Source organism: Nyctibius grandis, chromosome 1 (genome assembly GCF_013368605.1).
Source record: "Nyctibius grandis isolate bNycGra1 chromosome 1, bNycGra1.pri, whole genome shotgun sequence".
In the NCBI taxonomy this organism is placed as follows: Eukaryota; Metazoa; Chordata; class Aves; order Nyctibiiformes; family Nyctibiidae; genus Nyctibius; species Nyctibius grandis.
In genome coordinates, this window is record NC_090658.1 from 125,502,804 (window position 1) to 125,525,049 (window position 22,246).

The 22,246-nt window shown below is 41.4% G+C and overlaps 1 protein-coding gene across 6 annotated transcripts in view; it reads right to left on the reverse strand.

Annotated features, from left to right (window-relative positions):
* ITSN2 (intersectin 2) overlaps positions 1-21,977 on the reverse strand; it is a 107,096-nt gene extending 85,119 nt beyond the window's left edge. For all 6 annotated transcript variants that reach the window (XM_068415372.1, XM_068415363.1, XM_068415390.1 and 3 more), the window contains exons 1-2: positions 21,898-21,977; positions 7,313-7,376 (exon numbers count right to left, since the gene is read on the reverse strand). In XM_068415372.1, the coding sequence (XP_068271473.1) occupies positions 7,313-7,343 (31 nt within the window). In that variant the 5' untranslated portion in view covers positions 7,344-7,376; positions 21,898-21,977. The remainder of the gene's footprint in view (positions 1-7,312; positions 7,377-21,897) is intronic.
* Between the last annotated feature and the right edge of the window lie 269 nt (positions 21,978-22,246).

Consider the following 22,246-nt stretch of genomic DNA (forward strand, 5'->3'; position numbering starts at 1 on the left):
CAGCTCTAATCCATTTAGTCTCCCTTAACACAGGAGCCTCATTCTCTCTTTGGCCACCTTGTTCACAGGTATCCTTACTCCGTGTCTAATTCAAGGTTTTTCCAGAGCCTTGAGGGTATCAGATCCCAGCAATAGCAGAGTGGATAATTTCCAGAAAGGTGACCCTCGTGGGTGTCCAGTTATCATTTTCAGGTTAGGTTAAAAAGTACCGTCTATGTACTTCTTAATCCAGTCTGAATATAGAGAACATGAGAAATAAGAGGAATAATTCTGCTGGCCTTCAAACCCACGTCATCTGTATCAGAAACAGTCTATACATTAACTTGCACCTGTATTTTTTTTCCCCACAAGCTTGAAGATTTCTTGTGAAATAGTGTTTTGAAAGCACTATCATTTGTTGCACAGCAAATTTTACCTGTGGCTCTTAAGAAAATAAAAGCGTACTCTTTTCCACACTGTTGTACAAGTATCCGCACACACCGTAACCAGTGCAGAGTTTGTCAGTAATAGCGAAACTATGACTTCCAGGAAATGAATGTTTCCTAGAGAAACAAAAACTGTACTGCAGAGATCACAGTTAAACACAAAATTATGGCTACGAGAAGAAATGCCAGGGAAAATGTTGGTAGATGCTTTAAAATATACCAAGTATTATTTAAAAAAAAACCCGCAACCTTTTAAACAAATGACTTCAATAAACAGCACTAAGACAATCCTTGATAGTCAGTTAATCTTACCTGTTCTTGAGACTCGCACACAGAGAACTTCACTCCCAACTAAACCACAAATGTTCTAAAGTTATTAAAATATCTCCTCTGAAGGTACCCTATAAGAACGCTAGTCCCATGAACACTGATATTCTTTTAGCTTTCCGGGGTTTCATCCCTTCTAGCTATCTCAGTTATGATTTAAGGTTACTGTTCCATTGTAAAAAAAACCAACAGATGTCCTAAAGAACTGATGTGGTATATTGAACAGCCTGAACATACAAGATTCCTAATTAAAGTAACACTGCATTATATAAATACATCTCACAGACCACAATGTCTAAAAATGTGTTTATTCTTGCCATTATAATTAGCGGGCTAAACCTGAACCCATTCTGCCCATACCAATTAATATTGTCTGTGATGGCCACGGTGATCACAGACAACATGGAATTCAGTAGATGTTAAGATGGTACCACTTCCAACAACGATCATCAACCCTAAACTGCAACTACCACACAAAGTGGTTTATCAGAGTAGTACATTTCCCCAAATTTTGAAGCTAACCCTTCAAGGAAACAAAAATTTTAGTGGTCAAAGCCCTTGGAAGCTCGGCCATGTGATAGATTTATGTTTCTGGCTCCATTTTGGGGAAGTATTTGTAGATCTTATTTTGGTTTTTTTTGGTTTGATTTTTGTGTGCTTTGAATGAAAACCATCACGAAGTCTCACTAACATCCAAAATGAATACAGCAGTTTGCATTATAGTATTATTATTCCAGATAAAAACCATCCTGGGTTCCCCTCTCAGTGTAATCTTACCTTATAAAAGCTAACACATGATGCTAACAAAGTAAAATCTTAGCAAGACAAAGCAGCTGTAGGCTTAAAGGAAGTTAATGGATGAAGATCTAACACTAATCTTCACTAGGTTATTACCTATTTTTTTTTTTCACTTTTTTTTTTTTTACACTTTAGGAGCATAGGATTGGAAGGGACTACCAAGGTCACCACGTCCAGACTGCCGCTACTCCAAGAAACTCTAATACATTAATTCCTTCGTAAAATGCGAGCTCTGCTTTGAGGCGACTTTTTCCTTGACCATGGACCAGAACGTCCCTGCTGACAGAACTGTTCCCATTTCCAGGCCAACTGCACCAACAGCTGATTCATCTCTATTTAACCTTGTGCTAACACTGTACTTAAAGAAAAGTTATTTTCCCTCCTTAATGTTTATCTTCCTAATAAGAAAAAGTAAAGAGCAAATTTATTTACTGTAAAGCAAATATAATGAAATAAAAAACCACAGTAAGCTTTTATTTTGGTAGGTCAACAAAAACTAAAGAGTCTTTCTCAACACTTAATTCATTTCCCTGGGATAACACTGAAGCCTAACTCTGCATTTATTACACTTTTTGGTTTGTTTTTCTTTTCTTCTCCTAAGCAGATAACCCAAATTCTACCCTACACCCCACAAGAAGTCTCACTAGTGCCTTATGCAATACCACACAGTATTCCTTATTTCACCCATCATATTTTAGGATGCATTTCCTTTCCCTCAAATCACGTAATTATTATGTGATCATCTAATACGCTTCCTCCTTAGTCACAGCCAACAGCTGAGTTCCCAGCATACAGCAAAAATTCTTCTAGCCCATAATGGTATAACTAAAAGCTATTTGAAGACAGCACAACGGCAATGTGATGAAATCTAACCAATGATATGCAGTTCCTACTGTATAATTCTGGCTGGAAAATGACTCCTAAGTTTGTCTCATCAACCGATTTCACCAGCATACATTTGCTTTTTACTGATGATGTTACCATAAATAATAACAAGTAAGACTGGTCTGGAGATAAAAATCCATGAAGAATATCACTATTACAACATCCTAGTCTAATATTTGCATTTTCTCTCCCTTTTAGCCAGTTATTTCTCTAATGAAACCCAAACATAGGTTCTGTTACACTTTGTCTACAAAATGCAGTTACTGAAGAAAGCATAAGGCGCAATCTTCCTTTGTTAAAAACTAGTTTCATTTATTCCATTTAACATTTACCTCCATGTCTAATTATTTCTTCCTTCCAAGATTTCCTCTTTCGTGTGAATCATATTATCCTCAAATTAAATATGAATAACACAATTTGCATTCCGCAATCCTACAGCGCTATTTCTGACTTGTTAGAATTAAAGAAAACATATAATATGGCACACACAATTGGAAATCTATTTTTTTGCAGGGTGTGATGGTGGAAGATATATGCCCCTCTCACTTGAGCATATGAATTTTGCTCCGTATCAACTGATACCACTGTCCTCACTGAAAAGTGAGAGGAAGGATTAATTTATAAGGAAGGACACAGAAAATATTTGTCCTTGTCTTAGAATTTCTTTCCTTTTCCTTCTTTTAGATAGGAGAACAAGTTCTGATATTTTCCTTGCAAGGTCTAATTCAGTTTAGTATCTTTATCTACACTTGTTGATATCCAAGTCTACAGTTTCCGTATCTACAGTGCACACAAGGTTAAGAGTCAGGTTGCACTCAAGTAGTTTTTAATTGAACTGTGATGACCAGGGTTCCTCCTAATTCAAAAAAATTCAGACCATGGATCTTGAGGCAGGCTTTTTTTAATACGGAAGATGAGGCAGAACGTAGCATCAGTGAGTGTTTTACCCTTGACATCAGCGGAACCAGGACCTCACTCAACGAATTCATGTCTACTCTAGTCTCCAACACATGTAAGTGTGGGGACACAAAACTCAATTCTGTTCACAGCAGCATAAAATCCAGTTTGATTTATGAAGGTTGAGAAGCATGTGAAATGAGTTACGAGTATTACTTTTTGCACCTCAGTTTATCAGAGGCATTTTCCTGCTGGACCACAAAAAATTATATCAAAAGGAAACAGGTGGTAGGTGGGAAGAGGAAGGACAAATAAAAACATAAACAAAAAAAAGCACAGCCCAGAAATTCCAATGGTACTTAAGGAAACAATGTGAAAGATACTGATCGGCAAATACTGCTTTCCTTGTTCCAGCTGGACCGTCAAGATTAAATCTCCCCAAACCAAGATCCAGCATCAGAATGGATATTAAACCCTGAAAAAAAATCTAGCCTACAGAAGAAGGGAGTTAGGAGAACAACAACATCTTGCAACTGCTCTCCAGCTGTAAAGAGGGCATCCTGTGGCAGTGAGGGCTACTTCTTCCTGCTCTGTGATAAAGACAGCAATCACAGAGACAAATTAAATGGAAGTACATTTTAACCTGTTAAAGCCTTTATCCTTTTAATTCTTGTTTGTGGTTAGTATATTGACTCCTTCTTTAGAAATGCAACTGTTGAAGGTATTTGTTATTTAGTGTAACTAAATGCTATTTCCAAAAGCCGTTGCAAGACTTAGGATGAATTGCTAAGAAAGCTTTGTCCAGATGGAGAACTGTATGTAAGGAGAACAAACTACCATAAACTGGGTTTGTTTTATCATTTTCACAGAGATAATGATCAATATTCAGACAGTTACAGGATAAAACTAAATCCTCAGTAGGGAACCCTTGATTGCATTTGCAGACTGGGGAGATGGATATGCCTAGAGTGGCTCTTTGATAGAACTGGACTCCACAGAGAGAAAAGTCTGTTATCCATCTGGCGCTGTATGTATATTTTGCAATTGGCAGCCTTTCTACATAAGAAGAAACATGTCACTCAGCCTTGCCTGTTCATGTAAAATGTCATCACAACCTTTATGTTTTGCACTGGAGATAAATTTGTAAAAACTGGCAGGTCTGCCCTGAGTTCCAGAAAAATCAACAGGCACTCTTTTAAGTCTTGCTTTTCCTCTTTTGAATTTCCAGCCTTTTTGAATTTTTTTGAATTTCCTCTTTTGAATTCAATTCAATTTGAATTTGAATTGCTAGTAAAGCATCCACAAGGTCACCTTGGACAGAAATTGAAAGTCAAAGGGAACTCCCTTCTGTTCACCGTGTCCTTTCATGACTTTAGAGAAGAAAGGTAAGTGGTCCAGCAAAAGCACGTGCCCCTAGAGCACAGAACATCTCAAGAAGCTGAAGTTCACATTTGGCCACATAATTAAAAAAGAACATGCCGGTTCTCAGTATAACATGCAGTTTGGCCATCAGCCACATGCTGAGGCTGGACAGTCTTGGGAGCCTGCTCTGGTGGAGGTATACTCAGAGTAAAAGCTCAAGATGCCCTCAATGAAGTTGAGTCTCTCAACTGGAACTCAAGCGCACGACTCAGTTACCCTTCCTTCCTGAGGTCCTGCACAGACTTCCCTTTCTCTGCTTAGGTTGGTAAACAAAGTGCTGTAGCATCTTCTACTTGTATTTATTTGAGACTGAGTATTGTGATTTGTCATTTGAACCCTGCAGTTCTCAAACTTATTGTCACCCTCTGTCATATAATCACGCCCTTGCACACACATCTGCTCCACACTAACCACTCACTTTTCTATGACACTGAATGCCAAACATAATCCTGAAACAGAAACTACTTCATGCCTTACACTACTAATGAACTAAGAGATAAGTATATTGTACCTTGATAAGAATAAGAGGCTTTTTCCCCGGAAGAAAAACACCATTTTCCCCTAGTAGGATACAGAAGAAAAGGGTCAACGCTCTGTTAATGCGAAGGTGCGGCAGGCAGCCAGTGCTCTCAGGCTGCAGCAATGCCTAATGGCTTAGTTGCCTCACGTATAACCTCATTCATCTCATGCTTGAAGTCACTACCAAGGTTTAACAACATAATTAGAGGTTTCTACTGAGCAATGAGTGGTGAATGCAGGTGATCTACTTTGAATGCAAACAACAGTGGTAGGAAGTAGCAGGGAAGAGGAACACAGATTAGAGAAGAACAATTTCAACAACAAAGGTTACTCAGTATTTATCCAGGAATCACATTAAAAACTACTTTTTTTTCCCCATGTGACTTGTTTGAAATTTTATCAATTCTGATAAGAAATATGACTGCAAAACTACACACAGTCATTCAAACATCCTGTGAGGAGCAATAGTTTTAACTATTGCCTGGTATCTCTCTTACTCACGTTCTCTCACTATGTTTATCAACACAGTAAACTTCTGGAAGGGGAAAGGCTGCACCTTGTGGCACCGTTCCTTTTGAGAGTGCCGAACAGTACTGCCCAAGAGATTTCAGACTAAGGAAAGGATCGCTCTCCCAAAGTAAGACTTCTGAGATCAAGTCATGTACTTGCTCAGTGCTGCCAATACGTTTGCAATCCTCCAACAAAATCAAGGCGTAAAAAGCCAAACCAAAAAGACACCAAATAGTTTATGCATAAGCCAACCACGGAGACAGCCAAGAACATAAATCTGTATTCTCCCTGAAGAGAGCTTCTGTTTGTTTATTTTAAATTGAGGAGCAAAAAGCATGTGGCAATTAAAAAAAAAAAATGCTTTTTCATTATGTCAAAGAAAGTGGAAAAACAAAATTCTGGTATTTAGGTTTTTCCCTATTAGATACAATATATTGACTCCTTTTATTTCTCTTTTGTTGTTAAGTCTGTGATACAAAGTCTGGAACAAACTGCAGCTGACTGTAGAAAAAAAAAGGTGTTGATCACACTGATTATTTTTTCAGAAAATGTTTTATGCACACGTGAAACAGATGTGTAAAACGGGTTTAATTCGACATCTGAATGTTCTGAAAAAAAACCACTTCCCCTTACTCACCCAATTTATCTCAGTAGTGATGATTTTCTAAATTAGTTAAATAAAGACTTCCCAGTCCTGCAGTACCCTTCACAGATAAATGAGATAAGAAATACTTTTTCTTATGTCTATTTCCCTATTTTTATCAGGAGAAGTTCTCCCTATCTGGAATATCTGAAGTGCAAAGCATTGATCCTATACTTGCCTTTTCATTTTGGCCAGCTCTGTAAACAACATGTAAACATCAAATCTCTCAGCAGGTATTTGCAAATTGTCTCTTCACAAATAAGCTTGCTCTAGAAATAAAGAGCTCCAACACACACATACATGCACAAACAATTTTAAGGTTTTAACTCTCATATGCCTTTGAAAAGAAATCACCAAGAAACATCCAAAAGTTTCTATACCAGATGGGGTACAGACTCAAGAGGACAATTCTTAACATTTTTTTTTTTGAGAAAGACTGATTATTTTTGTCAATGTAGCAAATTGCTTAACACATTCAAATATTTTGGTTTAAAATAAATAGCATAATATATTATAATGAAACACATTTTGTGCTGAATTATGTAACAGAAAAGGTATGCAAGTTTAATCAACTATTACTTAGCATATTCCCCACTTGAAGTCAGACAGTATTCACACTACGAGTCACACATTCCTCAACCCTTTAAACGATGTGAGATTACCAGATGGTCCAGGAGTATCTGTACTCTAAATTACACTGCAGTAATGCTTCTACTGAATTTCTCCCAGTCTTACAGAACAAGTTAGGCTACAGGAAGCAATCTGCAGCAAACTGACCATAACACTGCTGCAGGTACTAAAATCAGCATATTTAAAAAAATAAATAAATAAAATAAAGACAAATGCTCCCAACCCCTACCTAAACAAACCGATCCGAGCTACTCACCATTCACGGCTGTGGGAAACTGAGCCATCATGGTCTTGAATATGCCTTGCTAGCTCTTAGCCATCTGCAACATAAAAACATTGTGCCATTAATAATGCAACAAGGGCAAAACGTAGCTCTGCGCTCCCGCTGAGCAGGGGGAATGTCTGTCCCCTTCAGCTCACACTTCCGATAGCAAACAATGCCGGGCTTCAGGCTGCTGCTGAACAAGCTGAATTTACATTTGGGAGGAGGTGGAGGAATTTTTTTTTTCTATTTTTTTTATAGGGTATGCAGTGCAGTCCTGAATCTAGTGGCACATTCTTAAAGGAAAACAGTACCAACTGTTTAGCAACTGCTGCATAATGTACACAAACAGTTGACAACATGTCAGAACATATGGCCTGGAGAACAGCCCTCTCCTGGCAGGAGGACAGATTCGGGGTCCTAGCAGATCTTTCCAGCTCTCCCTGGTAAATATTTATGCGTGTCATAAAAAAAAAAGTTCAATGCACAGCTCCGTAATGGAATGCTTCTGCTGAGAAAAGTGGAAGAGCAATTATTATTCAAATTCATCCATCGCACCACTCCACGCACTATTTACAAAGAAAACTCCTACATGATGTATTCTGAAAAAATGACTTGTTCTTACAAAAATTTGTAGTCTGCCAGTTTTCCATAACCAACACAATGAAGTTATTCCATCTCTTGAGCCACTTCATAGACTCAAAAGCAGCATTCAAGATTGTCTCAATATAACTTACTTTCATAATAAATATCAGAACATTAAGACTTATTTTGTTTTTCTAGTACATATCCTTTCAAGAGTACCTGTATTAATGTTACTAATTCTTTAGAATTGCTAAATATTCACTGACACTTATCTGAGGGATAAGCATAAGCACCACTTCACAAACGTATACCTAAGATAATGCAGCAAGCTTTTGCTTTGGATGAGATAATTTTAGGTAAATATTGAAATTTATACATCATTATCCCACGCTCCACATGGAGAAACTATTGCTCAGGATGAAGCTACAAAAACGAAATTTTTATTTTAATTAAAAATAAAAAAAATCAAAATTGCATCTCAGATCCCTCTGTCACTCCCTCTTCAGATAGCAAACCTTCTCCCCCCACCAAAAAACCCTTCACCTCTCAACACAACCAGATTTTACTATTAAGTACAGAAATATCACATCCTCCACAAGGAAACTCCTGCACATCTCATCACAAAAATCACACAACTGGAAAGCACTCTGGTTTCACATGGGGACAGGAGAAGATTTTTTGTATCTATTGTACATTTCTGCAATAAAAATGAAAATGTCTGGGATCAGTTGTTAACGATACTCTCTCTATATTTTACATCATTATTATAATTTCTTTTTATATATGTTTACATATTTGTATTATTATGTTATTATTTATATATCCTATAAATAACATCTAAAATCATGCTATTGTAATAGGCCACAAATCATTCATTCTCACTGGGTCACCTGTAAACCTCATAACCACATGTACACCTGGTGCCCTCCAAATGAACGAAGAACAGTATTTTATCTAAGTTATCTTGCTCTGTGTTGCTTATATAACTGCCTAGTGAGGAATAAACAAGTTTTAACTTTTTTTTTTAAATCTGACACATTACAGACCAGCGTCATTAAGACACCTGACATTCCAGGGTTTTTTATATACATTATACAAACATTTGTGTATACTCGCACACATATACATAGATATAAAAAAAGTAAATTGAACGATTGGCGAGTCCAAACAATCTCTCAGGGTGACATTAGGTATCAGCTGCAGAAAGATGAAAAAAGGAAGCATGGATCTATTCCAAGACATGAATTCTAAAATAAATTGGAGTATTTTTAGGTTGTTTCCAGCATCCCTTCCTAGGCCTTACCAGCAACCTACCAAGAGACACTTGAAAGCTATATATAGCCTTCCTGAAAAATGCTTCCAATGTTGTTAAACATTTCTACTGCACATTTCTCTGCAAAAGCTATTCCGTCAAGGAGGGCTAAAAGGGAACCCGAAACCATGACACACAAGCGGGATGCTGGAGAACATCCCCAGAATCAACAGAGCAAAGCTCAGAGCTCTGCGTTGACAGAGATTTCCACCTGCACGTGACTTGTTCTAGATTTACGGTCTTATTGGATAAAGGCTACACGTTTGATCTTTCCTCCAACATATTTTATTCTCTTATTTTCAGATTGCTTTTAGGGTTTTTTAAATGAGTAATTACAACAGAATCACAGAATATCCCAAGTTGGAAGGGACCCACGGGGATCATCCAGTCCAACCTCAGACTCCACAAAGGGCAACCTAAAAGTTAAACCATATATCTAAGAGCATTGTCCAAACACTTCATGAACACCAACTGGCTTGGGGCTATGACCACTTCCCCAAGGAGCTTGTTCCACTGCATAACCACCCTCTCAGTGGAGAAATTTTTCCTAATGTCCAGTCTTAACTTCCCCTTATGCAGCTTTAAGCCAGTCCTTCATGTTCTATCACCAGACAGAAGAGACCAGCACTTCCCTTGCCACTCCTCATCATGAGGAAGCTGTAGACACCAATGAGGTCACCCCTCAGTCTCTTCTCTAAGCTGAACAAACCTAGTATCCTCAGCTGCTCCTCGTAAGTCTTGCCCTCTAGTCCTTTCACCATCTTTGTTGCCCTCCTTTGGACACATTCTGGTATTTTTACATCCTCCTCAGATTGTGGAGCCCAAAACTGCACACAGTACCCAAGGTGAGGCCTCACAATACAAGTCAGACAATTATCAGACAATACAAGTCTGATAATACACTGATTCACTCCTAAAGACCCAAATCTTAAGATAATATTTTAAAAATAATTTATACAACTTGCAGCTACAGAGAAAGTCATACTTTGCCTTCCTTAGCCTCGTTGAAGCAGTTCATGTAGGCTGAGCTTTCTAAACTCCAAACTGCTGACGATGTGAGTGTGAAAAGTAACCAAAGCAGCTTCACACAAAATGTGTAAAACTCCTCTCCCTCATTTTGATGTCCCTAGAGTCTCAACTGTACCATATTCTAAAATAAATTTCAATTGAAAAATTCTGAGGTCAAAGCCCTCATGTTAGCTTAGTGAGGGTCTCTCCTATTTATGAAAGCTCTGCATCTATGGAGCACACGTGTTCCTGGTTCATTTTCATCAGACGGGGTAACTCCAGCCCACTGTTACAGACAGCTACGTATACAGCCAGCTGTCTTTTACTGATCTGTAAGACAAGCAATCTGCATCCTGAGCTGAATCACAAAAAGCGTGGCCAGCAGGTCGAGGGAGGGGATTCTGCCCCTCTACTCTGCTCTCGTGAGACCCCACCTGCAGCGCTGTGTCCAGCTCTGGGGCCCCCAACAGAAGAAGGACATGGAGCTGTTGCAGCAAGTCCAGAGGAGGGCCACGAAGATGATTAGAGGGCTGGAGCACCTCTCCTATGAAGACAGGCTAAGAGAGTTGGGGCTCTTCAGCATGGAGAAGAGAAGGCTCCTGGGAGACTTTATTGCAGCCTTTCTATACTTAAAGGGGTCTTATAAGAAAGACAGAGAGGGACTTTTTACCAGTGCCTGTAGTGACAGGACAAGGGGCAACATTTTTAAATTGAAAGAGGGTAGATTAGGAAGAGATTCTTTGCTGTGAGGGTGGTGAGACACTGGCACAGGTTGCCCAGAGAAGCTGTGGCTGCCCCCTCCCTGGCAGTGTTCAAGGCCAGGCTGGATGGGGCTTTGAGCAACCTGGTCTAGTTGAAGGTGTCCCTGCCCACGGCAGGGGGGTTGGAACTAGATGATCTTTAAGGTCCCTTCCAACCCAAACCATTCGGTGATTCAGTGACAACAGGAGTTCCATAGGGCACGTCAAGCAGAATCAGAAACCAGTCAGACACTGAATAGAGCACATCCAAGTTATCATCCATATCACCACCAGTCCTTTCAAAAGGAGTCCAAGATCAGATGTTTCTACTGCCACACTTTGATATTCTGTTCTAGTCTCAAAAATAATGACCAGCCCAGCCCAAATGTATCGACACAGTTTTTTCCAGCATACCTGAACACTCCCAGTTTCCCAAGCCTGGGCTGACCCTGCGTGAGAAGTGTGCACCAGGCATTGCTATGTAGATGCACTAAACCTAGGTCCAAAAACAAGAGGGAACTGCACAACATATATGTATTAAGAGTACATGACATCAATGTGATGCAATTAAATCATGACTTAGCTCTGTTGTCTCACTATTATGTCTATAGGTAGATCCGGTCATATTCTAAAATACTAGACCTGAAGGGCATCAAAAACCTCATGCATCAATCTCCACAAATAATACTGAAAATTAGGATCTTATAGAAGCAACCAGGAATCATAAATGGGATCTTTACAGGATTTCAGATCACACCAGCACTGAGACCCCATTCTATCCCTTTGCACAGATCCATTTCACTTAGACACCAGGGTTACACCAAACACACACGCTTCTCTGGTAACAGATTTTGAAGCTGTACCGGGAGATTAAAAAAAGGAAAAATAAAAGTATCGCTGCAACATGATTTCCCCTCATTCAATTTTTTAGGGAAGGAGGAAACAGCCCAGTAAACTCAAAGTCTACACACATTTTTCAAAGGGCTGTGGAAACAATCCTTCCCAAAGAATGGAGCTGGCCCTCAACAAGGATTCTGCCTTCGATGTTTCCACAGCACACCCCAAAGGTCTGGATTTTATGCATATATCCAAGTTAAAAGCAGCTAATTTTCACAACTTCCAAATAAAGTTACTCTAGTCGCCATCTGTAAAAGCACCTTGCACCTTTAGGACACAGGTGTGCACCATTTATTTACCAAGGGAAATCTCAGCAAGATATTCTCACTTTAGGTCAAACTTACATTTTTTTAGGAGGACTCTGGTAACTTTTAATCGTTAATTGAGGTGAAAGCTGTAAAATTCCAACGAACCTTATTACACAATACCACAGAGAAACCCAAAGCCATATAAAAACGTTTATCAAAGAAACAAAACAGGATCAAACATCCCTGTGAACACTGCAAACGACATTAAGCCCTGCTGCCATTTAGGGTGAAAACAGGAAAACTTGGATGTTATGTTTAAATAGCAGAACAGCAAGTTCCTATAAACAAACCATCTGACTAGTCCCAACGTTTAAAGCACTAATTGTTTTCACAAACTGACCTGCCAAACTGCAACTTCTGCTCCCTCTGTGTTCGTTATAGTTGATAAAAGCTGAGAAAAGAAATGAGGAGATTGCAAGAAGCAGGGGGGACCTCACGACCATGCTGAAAGCATTACAAAACATCAGAGCTGGGCAGACTGTAGGAGAAAGGGAAAAGAAAAAGCTTCTTTTTCATCACAGGCATATTGCCATTTTATGAAGAACAGCCTTACCACAATCTTTGTTAATATTTATACTTGAATCAAATTTTTTCAAAATATTTCTCAGAAAAACCACAGCCACATAGTTTTAGGAGGAATGAAGGTCTGGCGCATCAGGCTCTGTCCCACCAGTTTTAACTGGAAGAAAGCAAATACCGTAGAAGCAGCATGTGTGGACACACTACTCCTCTTTCGCCTTTCTCAAGGACAGAAAGAAGATGTATTGCAGATTTTTGCTGTAAGAACCAATTAGCAAGGACAGAGATTGCAGTACGAGTTGACCAATTTACTCTTTCCAACACCTGTAGAACTAGGCAACACCAAGACTACTCGTCAGCATTTACAAAGCAAACACTGTAATAGCCCATGTAGTTGTTCTGTGCTTTTTTTGATTACCCTCTTGAAAAATCAGAGAATAACAAGCATTAGTAAGGCATTATAAACCAGTACAGAATTTCTCTTTGCTCAAGACATATCGGTAGCAAAGTTTACCATTAAAATAAAAAAATAAAAGAAAAACCACACAACATCTTGGCAGGCCAAGAATTTATCTCCTTTCTGCAGTGGAGTTACACACACTGACATGGCCTTTTCATAATGTACCGTGGCCAGCTTCACAAAGTCCACCCACTCTGATAACAGATGAATGACATCATAACAACACGAAGAAGTCGATGCTGGGTAGCCAGCAGATCGCTAGCTCTTCCTGCTCCCCTCTGCCACTGTGGATAAGAGTACGGCAGGCCTTAGTTAATATTTTGACATTTCAAGAAAAAAACCTCAAACTGTTAAATATTTCACTTCTTAACCCTACGGTACAAAGTCCCTTCCTTGCTCACTGTTATAGAGCAACTTGCTTCCAAACGGTGATTAAGAAAGAAGACAAAAATTTTTTTTTCGCCAACTAACAGGCTTTCTGAATATGCTGACCATGCAAAATGGATGCCACACAAAATACAAGAACCTCTGTTTCTGTTTAAAAAACATAATTGTGTGGTCAGTATTGATGGGTTTACACCCTTTCTTACACAGCTGCTCAGCTGTGAAAGCACCCATTCAAAATACCAAGATCCAGTTCAACTCTCTCCTTTGTCTCTGGAGATTGAAACCGATCTGTCCTTCCTCGCAGGAGAACGCTTTCCTGCATTTTACTGCACAGTCGTTTAAGGAAACCTATGCACAGCGTTTGGAATAGTAACGTCAACTCAGGGCTTCAACCTTCTACATGAAATTCTCTACACTAAGCCAGTTGCAGGTCCCTCTCTGTCCGTGCCCCTCCAGCTTTGATTCTTCTCTGCAAAGAAGAGATTTTGAAGGAGGGAATGGGAATCCCACTTCAGGAAGCTCACTAGTTAAATCCCTGACCCTTCTCCCAGGAGACACGTACATGAACTTCCTCAGGAAAAGATGGGAATTGAACCCATCTCTGTCACGCCCTGGAAGAACACATTCACTAACCTGATCCCAGACACAGACAGATATCACCACCTCTGCTTGCTTTGCTTAAAAAGGAAAAGAAAAAAAAAAAGAAAAAAAAGAAAAAAGCAGAGGGTAGATTATTTATAGGATCTTTTTTTTAAAAAGGCTCTGAGCTTCTACCTTCAAGAAGGAACTCCAGGCTGCATAGCATAACCTTTCCAGAGAGCTGAGTGAGATACACTTGCTCCTGAACGGGTGGCAACTTAAAATACACTCTTGGCTTTTTTGCTTCCTACTTTCTAATTTACATGACTCCCCATGCCATATGCTGGTTTTTCTCGATCCTGTTCTGAGACACATCAAGTCTCACATCTAATTATTTGCAAGCATTGTACAAGAGCCCTAAGGTGCTGTTCGGTGAGGTCCACACGCCTTGAAACCTGCAGTTCTCCACTTCCACATTGTGACTCCTAATTTATGTCAGTGTGGACTTCAGCAAAATGTAAATCTTTGATGAGCTTCTCTTCTTTTAGCTATTTTCTTACTTCAACCATGACTGGAAACATTCGGAGCATATTACCTAAGAGCTTACCCATCTGAAATCTTGCCATCTTAGAGGAGATCTCTGAGCCCCCTCCTGCCCTTCCATCAGAAGCACAAGCGAAATCTGCCTCCTAACAGAGCCAAAAATCTAACAGAACAATTCTTACGTTATCTTCTCCTTATGATACAAGAGCTGCTACTTCACTTGTTGCTCGGCTTTCACTCCCAGATAACAGTGCAAAACATACAGAACATCTCCTGGACTGCTATAGCTAAGTATAAAACAAAAGATACAGAATACGTGGGCAGTCTTCTATGCTCAGCAGAGAACAGTATTTCACTACTTGTAAAACTAATGAAAGTAAAACATTCAGCGAGACCTGGATTTACATTTTAGGTATCTACTTTCAAGCTGGGCAAATGCACAAAACCATCACAGGCTTAACTCCTCAAAACTCAATGAGACGACAAGCAGAGAGGAGACAGGCCACAAGAGGCCTCTAAAGCAAAGAAACGTATTTTATCTTTGATGAAACAAAAAACAGGGAAACCTCACGGGAGAAAAAGCAAAGATCAGCATAAGGCAGTCAAGACAAGAAAAATTAACTAGGTAGTAGTATTTCAGATGGGCAATGGACGAGTAAAAATGCATTTCCCAAAGTGAGATAGAAGAGTGTGGTTGTAATGGAGGTCCAAGAGATCCCACCCAGTACGGGAGACCCAGGAGACACGCTGGTCTCGAGATGGACCTGGGACTCAGGCAGCGTGGCCACAGCACCTCCTACCTGCCCCACCTGAAGCCTCTTCTGACCCCGCTCTCAGCCACAAGTCCCGTCCACGCTATATTACCAAGAACAGTCCTTCAAAGCATCCAGTTGAAATTTGGTCTCTTAACCTTTAACATTGAGCTCTAGAGCATACGAATCCTGATCTGTGCATCCCTGAATCCAGCTCTTGACCATCGCTGGGCCCAGCCTGGGCCTTCCCGGAGCCTGCCCTGCAGTGCCGGTGGTGACGTGGCCGACATAGGGGGAGCTTGATCTTCGTTTTGTATATATTTGTATATATTTGATTATTCCAATATTATTATTATACTCTTCTTCATTATTATAGTTTATTAAAACTGTTTTAACTTTCCAACCCGTAAGGCTCTCTCCCTTTTCCCTTTCCCTTCAGGTGGGGGGGAGGGTTAATAGAGAGCGTCTGCCACAGGTTTAACAGCCGGCCCAGCTTTAAACCGTGACAGACCATTACAAACGAATTTCACAAACTTAGGGAATCAGTTATCACATGGTTTAGACATACATCTCAATGTCATGTAAAGTCCCTATGAGCAAAAGTATATCTCAGAAAGACACTTGTCCTACCTTAAGAAACTCATCATACTAAGATACACTAAGAGTATAGTGGAAAAAGCAAGGGAGTTTCAGATTTTGATTAGTAAAATTCCTGACCACTGAAATATAAGACTAAAAGTATTATTTAAATCAGCTCTAACTTTTTGATACATTTATCAGTATAGCCATAATAGGTCATTTTTTTGCATTCCAATTGTAGTATTTTTAGAAACAAAGACGACTAACTCCCATTTCCTGTTCCTCCCTTACTTCACGTGTATGCTGTTGAATCACTGACTGCAGATACCACTCATGACTGACAACACAGCATTTCACAAGCTCCACTTGTATCGGCCTTGGAAATTTTCACAGAGGAGCCAGCTCAGAATTATTACCTGCTACTTCTGAAGCTGAAGCAACAACATCCTGTATCAAAATGTCTCAAGTCAAACCAGCTGCTCTCAGAATCGCTCTTCCAAAGCAGCTGTGACTTACCTGGATCAATCATGTTTTTTCAAATATCTGTAACTGCAAAAACACTTAACAAGAGTTCTCAGGTAATTATCCTCTATGATGTAACTCCAATGTGTTGTGCTGCTACTGTCATCATGTTACATCATTTGAATTTCATGTGGTGTTCTGAAAATAACAGCTACACAACACTGTGCCTGTCTATATCTTAATATTCAATCCATTACTTTAACTCTAGGATCCAAGTAATCAGCCTGGCCAGGCTGCGTTCCTACACTGACAAAGTCTTAAATATTCTGAATTTGAAGAAAAATGAAACTTCATCAGCTCTACTTTTACTTTATGATTTTTATGTGACCTAATCCTCACCTTTTGAACATTTGGTGTTATGGCATAACAGTACCAGAAAAACAAGTTACTACAGTCTCTGTATAATCTTGCAATAAAACAAAGTTTGAGTGATGTAAGAAGAATCAAAGATACCTCATGAAATAAAAACACCTACCTTGTTTTCTAGAGAAAGACTTATCCTTAAATAAATCTGAGAACAAAAAAAAAAAACCTGATAGACAAGCTAATCAATGAAAGAAACTACATGCTAGTAACCAGCATGCTTAAAGTTTTAGCTTGGCTTTCTAAGGGTATGAGACACGAGTAGTTAAATAGGTACTTCGATGAATCCCATCATCCAACATGAACCAAACATAACAGAAGGTTGGACTTTGCAAAGATCTTAACTGCTTACAAGATTCATGAAAACAGGCAACCAGACAGCGAAGACACTACCAAATTTAGTGTCTCCATTAATGAGCAAGACTGCTGTATGTTTGAGTACCAGCATCAGACACCAGAGAATCCACGTGGCTGAAAGATGTTCTAAACATATCGACCCCAACAACAACTTCAACACAAGCTTACATCTGATTAGATTCAGACAGCCAATGCCACAGAAAACAAGGCTTCACCAGCAGCACTGCTCACAGCTGGCTTAAAATTTCAGCTTACATTGGTCCATCACTGGAAGGAACTTGAACTTACATGTAGAGGTTAAGCCCTCTGGTTCTATACTGATCAGGATTCAAAAACAGATTTCCAGCGGCAATTCAGGCATCTGCAACATATGCAACTAAGCATTTGAAAATTTAGGGGTTACTTAAAACACCTGCTTAGCACTTCCAAAAACCTGACCAGGCACTCTAACAAGAATGCTTCCCCCCAGAAGAGTCTGCTGCATCATCTATCACCAACCAGGGTACATAAGGAAACCACAATTTTAAAAGGTGAAGTCAAAGGGTGATAACTTGTTTTTAAAGCTAAAAAGAATACAGTAACTACTCCATTTCACCCCATACCTAGGGTCAACCTCTGAACTTCAAAGCACACTCTGTGTTAGGTGTTTTCCTGACAAGTGACAGTGCTTGAAATAGGTTGGTCAGTAATAAAAAAAAGAGAATTCTGCAATTAGCTCTACATTATCTTTGTTATCTTTATAATCACCAATCATCAGCTAAGACGAGAAAGGTAAAGAAAGGTCACTGACTTTCCCACATCATTGAGGCACATGAAACGAGCCCTCCAATCTAAAAGCAACACCATAAATTCACAAAGTCAACAACCTACTGCTGTCACAATTTTCATAAAAGGACTATGTTTATGTCACGCTTCCCGACAAAACTTAAAAACACGGCAGGATCCATCATCTAATATACCTTGCCAAGAGATGTGGCACTACACTGAACTGAAAGCAGCTTTCAGAAGTCAAAATAAAGTAACTTGACAACAAGGAAGCACAGCAGTTGCATACGTGTACGTGGAACAAACCACAGCACCGGTGCTATCAGGAACACTGGCTGATGTCATTGCAAGACCAAGCTCTATGATTTTTGGAAGGTCTTGGTGACTGGTCAAGGATCTTGATGACTGGAAAAAGGCAAACATCACACCCATCTCTGGAAGGGCAAGAGGGACAGTTCAACTATACAAAAGGCTGCGAAGTCTGACTTTAGTCCCTGGAAAGATTATGGAGCAAATCCTCCTGGGAGCTGCCTACAGATGCTTGAAGAACAAGAAGGTGATGGGAAACTGCCAGCATGCATCTATCCAGGACGAACCACACCTGACACATCTCATAGCTTTCTATGTTGAGATGACTGGCTCTGTGGATGAGGGCAGAGCAGCTTGTGTTGACTTTACGAAGGCTTTCAGCAACGTCTCCCACAGTATCCTTAGAGCCAAACTGGTGAAATATAGTTTGAATATGTTGGCTGTAAACTAGGGTGGAAAACTAGCTTGACCACAAGATGCAAAGGGCTGCGATTAGCAGTCCAAAATCCATCTGGTTGGAACTAATGATGTTCCCCGGGGGTTGATACCATGGCCTGTACTGTTTAATGTCTTCACTGACAATCTGGGCGATGGGATACACTCTGAGCGAGTTTGGATACCAAACTGGAAAGGGCTGCCCAGTGAGGCTGTGGGATCTCCACCCTTGGAGGTAGTCCAAATAGAACCAGACATGGCTCTGAGCAACCTAAGTTGGCCGTGCTTTTAGTGAGGGTTGGACTCTGATCTCCAGAAGTCCCTTCAAACCAAAATTATTCTATGACTACATTTTAGGTAAATAAAAACAAATGGAAGCAATTAGAAGCTATTTTAAAAATAGAGATATTGGAGATCTTTACTTTTAATGTTCATTTCTGGCCTATTTTCACTTGAAAGGAAATACATCCAACTTTTGAACCAGTTTTAAAAAGGCAAAGAGAACAGCTCCGGACTTTAAAAGAAAATCTCACCAAATGCTGTTTTCACAAATTTTACATGCTGATCAAACTAAATCTTTTGAGGTAAGAGCAAAGACTTTACTTGTAAACTGCTAATTAACGGGTTATCTCTCAGACCAGAGACCTCTGTCTCAATTTGCATCAGGAACTAGTGACCTGCATGACACTGCTCTTCAGGAACTAATCACAAGGTCTTTTCCTGACAGACACCTGTTTTCAAGGGGTGTGAAGCTTTCCGATAATGCCCCAAGCGAAGAACATACCTCACCTTTCACTTTGCAAATGCTGTCCCATTTTCTGCACCAGCTCCAGATGAGTAGCTCAATGAAGAATTACTATCATCACCTACAGAACTTAGCTTCATTTTTCATAGCTGCTACTTTGCTATGGCATGAAATTAATTCACTTCTCAATATTAAAGACCACAACAGATATATTTGTAAAAAAAAACCTACTGTAAGAACTGCCGTGGTCCCAATCACTGTAATACCTGAATCTCAATAAATAAAGGCTTCTCAACAACACATTTCAAAATCATCCACAGGTCACTTCTGCCTTGACCTATCTCACTCTGCCCACAAGAATAATGGTGAAAAAAATAAGCTGCCATAAAGCTCTGACAGCTGACCACCATCGATGGTAGATAATCCCATATGTTGGTTAGCACAATCAGGCCATAGGTACAGTATTTTTGTTAGTGCTACAGGAACACACTCTTTGTTGATATTACAGTGGCAGCTAACAACTCGGTCAGGGACACATCCCATACCCTACATCTTGTATAGACAGAGGAGAACAAAAGTAAATGCAATTCCTTCAGGATAGTAATTAAAAGGAGAAGCATATTCACTTGATCTAATTTAGGTACCTCAGCTAGGATGCTCATCTAACCACAATTTCTGTGTAATATGGAGCGTTGGGCAGCCTAAATCCATGTTTGCAGGGATGCATGAGATTCTCTTAACATCATAGGGAGTCTAGAGTCTGAACTAAGGTTTCTCTCAATATCCAGAGGTATGGTGGTACGAATGCCCCTCCCAGCTTCGGCAGAATTAAAAAAAAATACAGACAAACCAAACAGGAAAAGCAGAGTGGAAACACGAGAACAAAAATGAACAAAGTTTAGTAGAAGAATGAAGCCCAGCTAGCTATTTATCCAATTAGTTCCTAATACTCGTTATTTCTAAATATCACTGTTGTGTCAGGGGCCATAGATATTTGTTACAGCCACAGTCTTTAAATTACAACCAAATTCCAGATGAACAATTTAAAATTCTTGAAAGTAAGCTGCGTTCTGCGTACCACTGATGTTACCCACACCACGGCAAAGCCGTTCAGCTTCCCATGCTTTGTGTGTTTTCCTGTGTACACCCAAGCGTGGGAGCTGCTGCCACCACAGGCAAGCATGAACAAAAACAAGTTTAAAAACATGTTCTCTAAAGAGATGCACACGACAGGGCAGCCTGAGCGCAAGGGCAAGCAGCTTGTAACTTCTCACTCCAGTGTTTTACATGGGGAATTTCCAACTGATGTTTAAGAGAACCACTATAAGCATACGTTATCCAAAGCACAATGTACTTTCAAGTTCTGCTACATAACAGATGTCAAAGTGTCAACTGCTACGAAAATCACTTTACTGTATTCAAAACAGTATCTTAATGTTTAGGGAACCAAATCAAGTACCTCAGCCTCATTTTATTTTCTGAATAACTTCATGCCACGGTGTGAAGCCAAGACCAAGGAAAGCCAGTCTATTCACAGACAAAACAGTTTACAAACTTAACTCCAAACTCTAGGCTTCCACAGTAACTACAAGAAACAAAAAATCTCCATCATCACAACGAACCGGGGTCTCTTAACACGTCCCAGTTATCTCACCTCTCCAGGGTGCTCCCCCGGGTACCCAGTGAGCTGTTTGGGGGTATTTCTCCCCCTCACAGAGCAGCAACACAGCAAAGGCGAGCAGCAGCGCTGGCAGCAGGAGCCACCGCCGCCCCCGGCAGCTCTGCCCGGACTGCCGCCCCTCCGCCCCGCAGACAGCGGAGCTCACCGGCCACGCTTCACCGCCCGGCGACGGAGCCGGCTCCCGGGCAGAGCAGCTCGCACGGAAGGGCTGGAGCGGCTCCCGCCGGGGACGGCACTGCGGCGGAGCCGCTGCCCGCCCGGCTCCCTGACAGCGCCGGGACTCACGGCCTCGCCAGGGAGTCGGGCAAGTCAGCTGCACCTGGCAGGGCCAAGCGTACGCAAAACGCTATTTTTATGGGAAAAAAAAAAACCAAAAACAACAAACCCCCCCAGCCTCAAAAAGGAAAAAATAAAGAGAGCGGCTTGGCGTAACAGAAACCTCGGCTCTTCCTCCCCCTGCCCGGGCGCCCGCCTGCGCTCGCAGGGCGGCAGGAACAGGCGCTTCCCCGCACGGCAGCGCCGAGCCCGGCCGTGCCCCGCCGCCCCGGGCCCGCAGCGAGGCCCCGCGGGGCGGCCGGGCTGACAGCTCCGCGCCGCCGGAGCTCGCCCCCCGCTCCCCGCACCCCCCTTCCCCCGGCCGCCCCCTGCGGACGAGGCCACCCCGCGGGTCGGGTCGGGTCGTGGCCTCGCTCCTCCAGCGCGGAGGAGCCGCGGGCCGCCCGGCGGCTTGTACCTGTTGCGCTGCCCGTGAGCGCCGGCTCCGCAGGGGCTGCCGCTGCCGCCTCCTCCTCCGCCTCCCGCGGCGGCGGTGTCAGCCCCACAACATGGCGGCGGAGGCGGGGGCCGCCCGGGAAGGAAGGGGGACGGGCCGAGGGCGCCTCTGGGTGCCGGCTCCGCGGGTGAGGGCGTGGGGTTGGCGGCATTCCCTTGGCAGAGCTCGGCCGCATGCCGAGAGGCCGGCGGGCAGCCCCGGGCGAGGGGGGCGTCAGTACTTGGGGGTGCAAGGCCGGAGCCTAAATGAAGGGTCGCCTCGCCCTGGGGTGCTGCCTCCTGGGTCTGGCCCGAGCTAACCCCACAGTGCT